The 10,757-nt window shown below is 46.9% G+C and overlaps 1 protein-coding gene across 1 annotated transcript; it reads left to right on the top strand.

The window, feature by feature from the left end:
- The first annotated feature begins 266 nt into the window (after positions 1-266).
- On the top strand, positions 267-6,602 carry LOC134475364 (homeobox protein Rhox13-like). The gene is made up of 3 exons (XM_063245636.1): positions 267-714; positions 2,798-2,843; positions 6,390-6,602. Exons 1-3 carry the CDS (start codon positions 269-271, stop codon positions 6,495-6,497), a joined length of 600 nt encoding a protein of 199 aa, XP_063101706.1. The 5' UTR covers positions 267-268; the 3' UTR covers positions 6,498-6,602.
- The last annotated feature ends 4,155 nt before the right edge of the window (positions 6,603-10,757 follow it).

Raw genomic sequence — 10,757 nt, forward strand, 5'->3', positions numbered from 1 at the left:
AATAACAGTACTTGTTTTTCCATCTCTGGCCCCTTTGCTGGCCACACCCCTTGAGTTTTTGCTACACTGTGATGTGAAGCATTGAGGCGGGGTGGTAACCAGACAGCCTCGGGCAGACATCACGAGAGCTCGTGCAGACTGAACCCTCCAGGTGGGGGGGCAACATTCCTGTAACCAATTGCAACCTCAGGCTCCACCCCTTTTCCATGACGCTGTTGCCAAGAGACTCCGCCTTTAAACGCGGTTTCGGAGTAGGAGGCCTCGTGAAATGGCGGCCATGGAAGAGGAATACCAAGACGGTGTTATCCGCTCCCTCAGCCCAGAGTACTGGAAAATGGAAGTCGAAGTGGATCCTGCACCAGAGGTTCCCGCAGCAGCCGAGGGTGCTGCCTGCAGTGCAGGAGCTGCCGACTTTGCAGCGGATGACCCCCTCAAGGGCCACCTGGATGAGGATGAGGATGACGACGATGAAGATGGCCACATTCTGACCCAAAAGGTCCACGTGAGCCAGGGAAGTGACACCAAACACGACATGGATCAGGATGAAGCTGAGCCCGAGCAACTGCAGCCGGCTGCGCAACGTCTGGCCGATGCTGGGGGTCGAAAGAGGGGCCGACCAAGGCGGCGACGAAAGCAGTTTAGCTTCACAGACGGGCAGGTGGAGGTACTGGAAACTGTTTTCCAAGACACGCAGTACCCAGATGGCCTCAGGAGGTAAGCTGATATCTTGGGGGTGCACCCAGGCTTTAGGGGGAATGGGCTCTGTTCCAGCTGACTTTCTCTGTCTCTCCTGCTGCCCTCTTTCTGCTCTTGAGCTGAGAGCACCTGGGCTCTTCTCCTGCCTGTGTTTGAGCTTTAGTGGGATGTCGCCTTGTGAAGCAAGTTCAGACCCTTCTTATAGTATTGTTGTGATTCCAGGTTGGAAACTGGTTGGTGGAGACTCCACTTTGTTTTGCTTGCATTTTGTGGTATGAGACGCACACACTAGGACTTTGCTGTGAGAACCACTGTGAAGCATAGACATCAGCAGTGCTGGGTATTTTCATGTCATGGTTTAGTTGTCAGCAGTGTCAGCTATGTTCATCTTGCTGTGAAACAGATCTCCGGAACACTGGTCACCTTACAAAAGCAAACTATGCACCTGAAACGCCTCCCATTTCCTCCATCCCCTCAGTTCCTTACAATCATGATTGTAGATTTTTGGACTGTAAGTTTGAGTTCTCAGAAACTGGATCTAAGTGCAACCACAGCCTGTTAGTGCTTTTGTGCCTGCTTGTTTCAGTTCATTTAACCCTACTGTGCAGCCTTGCTTCAGCATGTGATGGCCATTCCTTTTAAATGGCAAGAAATATTCCCCTGCATATAAACCACCTTGTTGCTCATTTCTTTGGATTGAAGTTGATTTTGTGAATAGTTGATTTTGTGAACTTGTCTGACAAAGAACTGTGAACATCCAGATTTCAGTGTTTTGGAGACATGCTCAGAAATGTCAACACTGAATCATAGAATTGTGTATTTCTGTGTTTAGGCCTCAGCCACCATTTTCCAGAGTGGCAGTGGAAGCTGACATTTCTTGTCACGAAGACTGAGGGTTCCAGTTTCTCTCTGAGATCAGCACATTTATGTTTTCCCAGCCTTTGTTAGTGGTTCACATGATGGGGTGGTGGACATACCTGTGGGTGGTATAACCCTTAGAGGCTAGTCATTTGTAGAGGGTAGTAATTTGGAGAGTGATTTCTTCTGTTTCCTGCTCCTTCCTCGAGCTTCTTTTGGAGAAATAGCTCACTGAGCCCTTGCTGATGCCCAATCCTGGTGGGTGTGTTTTAGTTATTGACTTTGGGGGATGTTACTGCATGTCTGTATGAAGTGCGTTTTGCATATATTTTTTCCCTTCCTGTAGATTTCTTTTCAATGTCTTGATCTGTTGACTCACAGTAATCGTTATCTTCCAAACTGTCAATTTTTAATAACTTCTTCTTCCTCCTCCTCCTCCACCTCTTCCTCCTGCTTCTTCTTCTTCTTTTTTGTCACTTTTGAGACAGGGTCTCGCCGTGCAGTTCATGGTGATCTTGGCCTCACTTTGTAACCCAGACTGGTCTTGAACTGGCAAAGATACTTCTGCCTCAGCATCCAAGTGCTAGGATTACAGCCATGCACCACCAGGCTTGGCTTTGCATTTCTTGCTTGCATGGCTTGTATTGTAAATCAAATTCCCTCAGAGAAAGAGTTGGTAGAACAGATACTCCTGTGCTACAGGCTTGCTCCTCACAAGGAGAGAGGAGCTAGGGTGGGGGAGGGGGAAAGTGAGGAAGAGGAAGAAAACAATACAAGACAGTTCTACTAGGAGTTTGTATTAGTTCACAGAATGAAAGTGTTGTCCATTGTCATTTGGAGAATTAGTTTTGCCAATGTGTTTTAGTGTGTGAAACTACTTTGAAGATAATAATACCCAATGTTTTAACTATTGTTAGTCTATGAAGTTTTTCAGCTTTTGTTTTAATTTTCCATAACATAAAATTTCTATTCTTTTTTATCATAGATTTTTGCTTTCAGTTTTATTTTTTCTATATAATACATTAAAATATCCATGACACGGTAGCAATAAGTATGACCAGAGAAAGCCTTGCTGATGAGAGGCTTTTCTTCGGGAAAGAGAAAAAAGTTCTTGGGGCACTGGGAGGGTGATTGCAGTGTGCAGCCCACCACACAGTGGGTGTGTGATATTCCAGTCGTGCAGAACACTGCCTGCCTCATCCAGATCACTGAACGTGGAACATTTGTGGTTTTGTCTCCACAGAATGGAGCTGGCAAGCGTCCTGAGTGTGCCTGAATCCAGAGTGAAGGTCAGTAAGTCCAAGAACAGCCCATTGGCAGGGCAGCCAGTCTCCATCGTGTTTCAGGACATGGCTTTTCCTGGACGCTGCGAAACTGGTGTCATTTCTTGTCCTATCTTACTTGCAAACAAGATTTGAACTTAGGAGGACTCATAGAGAGAATATCAAATGAGTAGACGTGGGCTTATGGTTCCTTCCCATTACCAGAGGGAACATGCTTTTGTAAAGGAAAAACAAAGCCTCAAGCTGACTCTCTTGTCCTGTGTGAGCAGTGAAATGTGTATCTGGGCACAGAAAATAGAGCAGTGTAATCAGACAGATCTTAATACATGGACATGTGTGCAGATACTCCTTATTTAATGGCCTACTTGTTTAATGACTGGATTTAGGCCTGGGGCACGTACTTGGTCTTATGTCCTGTCAGGTTCTGGTACAGTTTCCTCCATTTTCTTTACAGTGTTTCAGTGATTTCCTCTTGTGCAGTGCACCTTTTGCATAGCAGACAGTAATATTTGCCAATCGTGCTGTGTGGTATTGTGTTTAGATGTTCTGTTATCCCTTACTGCATGTAATAGTTATGCACAGAAAAGCAAAGACCTCAGGTTAGGTATTGTTTTGCTCTGAATATTGCAGTGTACATACAATAACAAATTCCCTACATAGCAAATAATTCATTTCACAACCTAATCAAATGCATATATCTGACATGGTAATTGAGAAACGTCTGTATGTCTGGTTTTGCTAAACCAGATGATCCTCACTGGAGGACTGGTGTGCTTTAGGGTGCATTTTGGCATACAGTCATGTTGGGGGTAAGTCTCACCTTGAAAGTATCCAAATAGGTCCAGGGAGAGACAAGGTTAATGGAGGGTTCCGTTGTAGTCAACTATTTGAAACTAAGCCTAAGAACATAGGTAAGCATGAGTGTGGTAAGAATCATTTAATGGTTGCGTCTTTATGCCCTTTGATTTTCTTTTTGGTGCTGGACGTAGAATCCAGGAGGTCACACGTCAATGCCTAGGGCCCTAACACTGAGTTCTTTCTCTAAAGCTAGCATTCATAAATACTGGGAAGAGAGCCTAAATGCACACAGAAAACCTTCTCTGAGCAAGTAACAGACGTCTAGTTGAGCTGAAAGTTTTGAAGGAAGTTAGTGTGAAGATTAGTTTCCTGGTTTTCTTTTCTTTGTAAGTTTTGGTAAGGTCAGGAGAGAGGAGAAAGTCACAATTTACCCTTCTCTGCCTACAGTGCAATTTCCATGTGAAAATCTTTCTCAAATAGAGGATGACTGAGTAGTGGCTCTAGGAGTGTAGGTTTAAAAATCGATATCAAGAATGCTTCGAGGAAAAACATTGCTATGGTACAAAGTTTGGATAACTCAAGAAAGATGAAATGGATAGAGAGAAATTCAAGCAGTCAAGTGATGCCTTGAAATTCACAATTAAATTCGAAAGTGAAACGTGTTTGAGAATAATTTTTAACATGCAGAGGTGTGGTTTTCCTTTTATGGTGCAATGATTCAGGGAATGGGTTTTGTAGAACAATAGGTGGCAGGGTCCTCATTTCAGGGTTGACTGGAACCAGACATAATTTCACGGAGCTCGCCCTCCTTGAGACAATGCTGAGCAGAATGAATGTAGGTTCTGGGGCACAGGAAACCTATGTGAGACGGAAGAGCCCAGGACACCACATGAACATCAGGGTGTGTGTGAGAAAGTAAGGATGAACTCATCAGCAGCGCTGTTGCAGCATGGATGACAGAGAGCAGTGGGGAAATGGGCTGAGCATGTGCTTCCGGGGCTCAGGGAAAGCAGCTCAGCACAGCGGGACACTGCGCGCTGACATCCCAATGCACAGCCCTGGTCCACACAGGCTGTCCCAGCTTGGATATGCCGAGAGGGCGTGGGGAGCATTTTCTCAGGTGCCTGAAGAATCCCAAGACAGACGATCTCGGTGTGGAGGGGCTTTCTCCCCACCCTGCTGTGGGCCTCTCTGACTGGAGTCCTGAGGGAACAGGGGCTGCAGCGAATCAGTGAAGCAGGGGAAAGTTGTCAGTGTGTGACATTTCTGCTACCTGAAATTCCCGACAACCTTATTCACGGTCCCAGTCTCCTGTGCATGGTGTTACACTGGTAGGAAGTGAGGTACTTGATGTAGACCTGATGTTAGCTCACCTGTGACACTGCACTGTGCACGCTGCTGTGTAGATGCAGGAGCCACCAGGGGACAGTGTACCTGCCATGGACACCAGCCCTGCTGTCCTGGGCTTCTTGAGAGGTGTAACCTTGTGGGGAGGCAGGTGTGAGGCAGGGAAAAGAGACCATTTGTGTCATTAACATGTGCAGTACTGCAGCTTCACAAATGTTTAAGTCCTCGTGAATCGTGCAGAACCGGGAGTCCTAGAGGGCCCCAGAGCACAGTGACATATGGCTCAGTTGTTGGTCTGGCTGCAGAGGACTGTGTAGCAGAGGTTTAGAGAGGAGCAGTGCTGTGGCCCCTTCTGCTCCTCATCACTGCTGGGGACTCCTTTTCCTGGAAGCCCTTTCACTTTTGTGTCTTGGGACCAGGGCCGGGCCGTGCTTGCCCAGGTGGGGCAGTGGGATGTGGGTGCCAGGCAGGCTGATCCAGGACTTGGAAGAGTTGATGAAATGCTGTGAGCTGACTTTGTCTTAGGGGTGTGGCAGACTGGAGGGAGAAAATAGAATGTTGGTTACTATGGTTATGTTTTCCTCCTAAAGCCTTGAATGCCAAGGACTTGGGAGTTTTAGTTCACTTGGAATGATGGGTTGTCAACTCGCCCTATTGGACAGGTACAAGTCAAAGCACTGTCCAGGCTCCCTGTCCCACTGACTGCCTTTAGCTGTCAAAGGGCTACATGGGATGGAGGGCCCTGACCTTTCCTTGAGTGGAGCCTCTTTCAAAATGGCCCACATATTCCATCCTGCCGGTACTTTCCTTCTCACTAAGGTGGGATTGCCAAACTGGGAGCTGTCTCTCTGCTTAGGATATTAACTACAGATCTCAGGGTGACATGCTAAAGCCCCCACGCCTAGTGGAGCTCCTCCTTCCTAGCAGGAGCCAGCTGGCCAGCATCAGGTCCGCAGTCAGGCTGCTAAGTTGCTTTATCTCTTAGGAGCCCTGGAGTTCTAACCCATCTCTGGAGCCACTTTTCATTGGCCTATGTCCCACAGCTGGAAGAAACCATTCAGGAATATTGAGCTGGGGAGCACAGGGCAGATGTTCCTGTTCTGTTCCTGCCCAGGGCATGGAGCTGGTGCTCAAAAAGGATGTGGAAGAAGAGGTGTGATTATGTTCCTACAGTTATTTTTATTGTCCTGACCTTCAGATGGAACTCACGGCCCTGTGCAGACTGGGCCTGTTTCCCCCTGTGCTGTCCACCCTCACTCCCCTAAGCTGTTCCAGTCTGAAGAAAGAAGCTTGCCTCCTGCAGTCTTAAGTGTCAGTTGCATAGGAAGTTTTATGGTTGGTTTGTTTGTTTCTTTATGACACTGATTCCTGTGTACTAACCCTGTCAGTTTTCCCCTCTGCCCTCAGGTTTGGTTTAACAATCGGAGAGCCAAATACCGGAAAGCCGCGAGGGATGCTCTGCTCGGGAGCTCACCTCCTGATTCTCAGGACCACGCTGTCACTGAGGAGGAGTAAGAGCTTCTCTAGGATGCTGTCCTGTTTGAAGTCGCAGATTGTGCTTTGAGTTTTTTTTTTGTTGTTGTTCCCAAAACTGTTTCTCTATTCCATCATAGTGCTCATGGCACTGGTATTTGCAATAAAGTTGTGTGTTCTTAACATTGGTGTTCTCCTAATCTTTACGGTGTTTCTTACACCTGGATAAATTGTGCAGAGCTAAGGTCATTTCAGCACAATGTTGATGAGGACTCCTATGACGAAATGTCTTCTTCAGTTAACTTAAAGAGGCCTTGGAAATCAGTCTTCTACATGCTATGGTGAGTTATGAATGACCCATATTTAATACTTAATTCTCTTTTCCCGGAAGCTGGGCAATTGCTACCTCAAGAGTGTTGTGTCATTTGGGAACCTCTACTGTGTGCCAGAGAGAGCAGGCAGTTTCCTGGTGAGAGGACACCATGTGCGCGCCTCGCTGGGTCTCATCCACACTAAGGAGTTCAGTGGCAACACAGGACTGTGAGAGCGGCTCCCCAAGAGAGGAGTCCTGGGTGAGTGGAAAGGTGGCAGAAGCACAGGCATGTGCTTTGCTCAAAAGTGTGCTTGGTGTCCTCCTGGCTGGGAGCACATAGTGTCCCAGGGGCAGCTGTGGAGCACATGTCCTGCTGTTTGTTTGGAAAGTCAGGACTCTGTCCCACGGAGGCCAGAAAGGTTGCTGCGCCATTTCTGTCCCATCCCCAGGCCAGTGGCCAAATCTTTGCCATGGCAGAGATGCTGAGAACCTCTCCTCATCTTGTTCTTTGTGAGCAGTGTTGCGGATCTCCACTTCCTGGTGCCTTCAAGTTGAAAGCAGGTCATTTCACCAGAGCCACTGAAAGCCAGAGTGATAATGCAGGTCCATGAGCACAGGTCCTGGGAAAGCAGCCTTTGGAATCAACTGCTGGCTGTAGGAGTTTCATCCTTGGAGTCAGGTAAAACTACAAGTGTAGAGTCAAAATCAGCAGAGGGGTACGCAGAGGCTAGTACCACTGTGCTAAAGCATTAAGGTGTTCTGAGATGAATCATTGTTTTTAGGGAATCTTTGGCAGGGTGAGTGTCCTGCAAGGAGTTTCACGTTAAAGGTCACGAAGTGGGAAAGCGCAGTCCTGAGGAACGTTGAGTGCAGGGCCCCATACTAGGTACAGTGGTGACTGCAGGTGCCTTCTGCGAGTGGCTGTGTGTTCTGTGGGGCCTTTCCTTTGTGTTCTCAAAGGCCTGTTGGTCCTAAGTCAATCAACAGTCTCTGAATGATTCTCTGGCTTTCAGTTTCTCAGGTACCCCTGTGGGTGACTAACTTGATCCGTGATCCAGTCTCCCAGTGAGCTAAGGGTTAGGACAGGTGGGCACTGGATTATTTGTTCTGGGCTCGATGCATTCCCCCATGGGGTTTGATCTTCTCCCAGGATGGCTCCTTCACTGGCCCTGTGGTGGGAGCAGTGCAGAGTACAAGGGAAGATGCAGTTTGCTTTCTCAAAGCCTCTGACTGGGGAATTCTGGTGGTTTGCCCTTCACTTTGCCTTGTTCTGTGGCTCTTCCCCGTTTAATGACCTCTCTGAAATGGCTGCTCTGACTTCCGGGTGCCTTTTGTCCACGTTTGTACATCTTCTGCATAGAGCCTCAATGTTTCTTCTGTGCAGCACACCTTGTTCATACGGTGGTGTAGTTTTTGCTGAGTGTACCGTACAGTGTGGTACCGTAGTTTTATGTTCTATTATATGCTGCAGTACCGAATTTAGGATTCATAGTTCAAAGCAAAACCATCGAGTTGGAGTTTCCTTTGAGCATTTCCTTGTCTGAATATTGGAACACACATCGTGTACCCACCTCCTCATTTGGAAACCAATTCCATGAACATCCTTGTCACGGAAAAAGAATGTTGTCCTTAAATCAGGAGTGTCTGTGTGTGGATCTTGGTTCCCGTGACTGCACCCCTCAGCTTTGGAGCCCAGGAGCTTTCTGGTGCCCATCTTCTGAAGGTCCCATGAGAACCAGGCAGCCAGGATGGAATCATCCCTCCAGTGACCTTGATGAGTTTTGCAAGGATGTTGCTGGAGATCAAACCCAGGACATCATGCATTCTGGGCAAGTCCTCTATCATTGAAGTACACCCTATTCCTAGTGTTCTCCATTGTGAATATCAATGTTTAAAATTTCTTTTTTGCCTTATAATCCCATACTTGATATAGTATTACATAATTTGAGGGAACACCACCCAGAGTTTGATGCCACTGACTCCTCCTTACTCCTCATTTTACGCATAGTAGTTCCTTCAGGGAAGAATTACCTTTATTTAAGAGTTCACTGAAAGTCTTCCAATGTTCCCTTCCATGTAGCCAGAGCAGTAGAGTTCTCCCCAGATAAGAGAATCCTTCCCTCATCAGCAACTTTTTCTTAGCAAACTCACCCTGATTTTCCTTTGTGTAATGCACACAAGATCATTATTATTTGGCCAGTGAGATAAATGTACATGGATCTTGCAGCGATTCCTAGGAAGGAGGTTCATCATTTCATCCTGCTTTTGCAAGCAGAAACCTTTTTCTTTTGGGAGACTTCTGTGTTACATGAATATGATACTATCCTCTTTCTGTACTCTAGGGCGTTTTGAATAACAGCCAGCATACTGTCATTTTTTTTTTGTTTTTGGAGGACTGGCTTTTGCTATGTAGTATATGTGGGCCTTGAATTTAGTAAGTGGATTTGGCTGGCCTGTGACTCACAGAGATCCTCCTGCCTCAGCCTCCAGAGTGCTGGATTGACATCTTATGTTATTGCGCCAGGCCTCTGTTCTTTTGATCGACAAGGGTGTATAAGTCTATAGCAGTGTGGTGGCTTGGGAGGGAAAACAGAGAATTCACTCAGAATAATGTAATCTCTTAGTGACTGAACCCTCCCCTAGGCCTTGGATCACTTGCACTGGGCTGTGTGCAGCAGCCATGTTAAACTCCTCTGGCCTTTCTCAGCACTTCCTGCGGATCCCACACAGGGCTCAGCTGGAAGGGGCTGCAGTCTCTGACCTCGCACTCAAGCCCCACAGTTGGGTCACATCATCTGTAGGAAAACAACCAGCCTCCCTGGAAAATCACTCAGTATTCCCATGTCTGTGCTTCCAGGTCTAGAGGGGTTCAGCCATTTTCACCCTGTTTTAAAGCCCAGGTGTGTTTTCTCTACCAGGTCTCATGTCCCCCAACATCCTTGCAAACCCAGTCTTCTGGCCATACATAAACCAGGAGCAAAAGTCATCGGTGTCTTTGTTGTGCATTAAGCCTTTAGGAAGCAGGCTCGTTGTCCCATCGATCGTCACTTACAATTTGGAATCTTATGTTTTACTTAATCAGTGTCACACTCCTTTGTGTGTTTGTTTGTGTTTTTATGACAGGGTCTTGCTATGCACTTGAGGGTAGACTCAAGGTTACTTTTTAGCCTTGACTGCTCTCAAACTTGCAGAGATCCACCTGTCTCAGCCTCTTCAGTGTTCCATACTCAGTCATGTTAGAGTGTGTGTGTGTGTGTGTGTGTGTGTGTGTGTGTGTGTGTGTGTGTGTTTGCCTTTTTGAGACAGGGTCTTGCTATGCAGTTAAGGCTGGTCTCAGTCTTACTTTGTAACCCAGGCTGGTCCCAAACTTGCACTGATCCTCCTGACTCAGCCTCCCTGGTGTGCCACAGACATTCTTGCCCATCATTCCAGAACTATGGGCAAGGTTAGAGCTCCGGAGTAGAGCTGTGAGGCCAATGGTCTATATATTATTTTCAGTAGTACCTCAATGACTTCTGTTTACTGAAATACAAATCTTAAAGAGGTTTTCAAGGGTGACATAGAAGGGCTTTTGCAGTGAGCCAAGTTCAGACCTGGGACTGTCCAGCATGTGTTCCTTGTGGCTTGAGGTGCTGCACCTTTGTGCCGAAGACCTCCTGAAGGAGTACACACGATGTAACCACTTGGACCTGCTAAAGCCTGTGTTCAGAGCAAAGGACACAATTCAAGGCCATGGAATCAAGTATAAAATGTACTTTAGTTACACTGTAGGAAACAGTGGGATTATTGAACCTGTGAGCTTTGAAATAGCAAATCTCAGAGGCAATCATTAAGGTACAAGCAGAGGAATAATGGTCATTGTTTAGATGATTTTGTCCAGCGCACTGAACTCAGGACCTTGTTCCTGCTAAGTAGGTGCTTCTGTTGAGGAGCGATATCCATGGCATTAGTCGTTGCTTTTCTTCTGTCACTGCTGTTTTGTGTTGAGA

The sequence above is a fragment of the Cavia porcellus genome, unplaced genomic scaffold (assembly GCF_034190915.1).
Source record: "Cavia porcellus strain 051 isolate PalLab524CR breed Dunkin Hartley unplaced genomic scaffold, mCavPor4.1 scaffold_3, whole genome shotgun sequence".
Taxonomy (NCBI): domain Eukaryota; kingdom Metazoa; phylum Chordata; class Mammalia; order Rodentia; family Caviidae; genus Cavia; species Cavia porcellus.

Excerpts from the sequence above, each read along its gene's own strand:
- LOC134475364 (XM_063245636.1), top strand. The coding sequence starts at position 269 with ATGGCGGCCATGGAAGAGGAATACCAAGACGGTGTTATCCGCTCCCTC. Across the intron at positions 715-2,797 it reads TACCCAGATGGCCTCAGGAG|AATGGAGCTGGCAAGCGTCC; the intron begins GTAAGCTGATAT and ends TTGTCTCCACAG. Across the intron at positions 2,844-6,389 it reads TGCCTGAATCCAGAGTGAAG|GTTTGGTTTAACAATCGGAG; the intron begins GTCAGTAAGTCC and ends CTCTGCCCTCAG.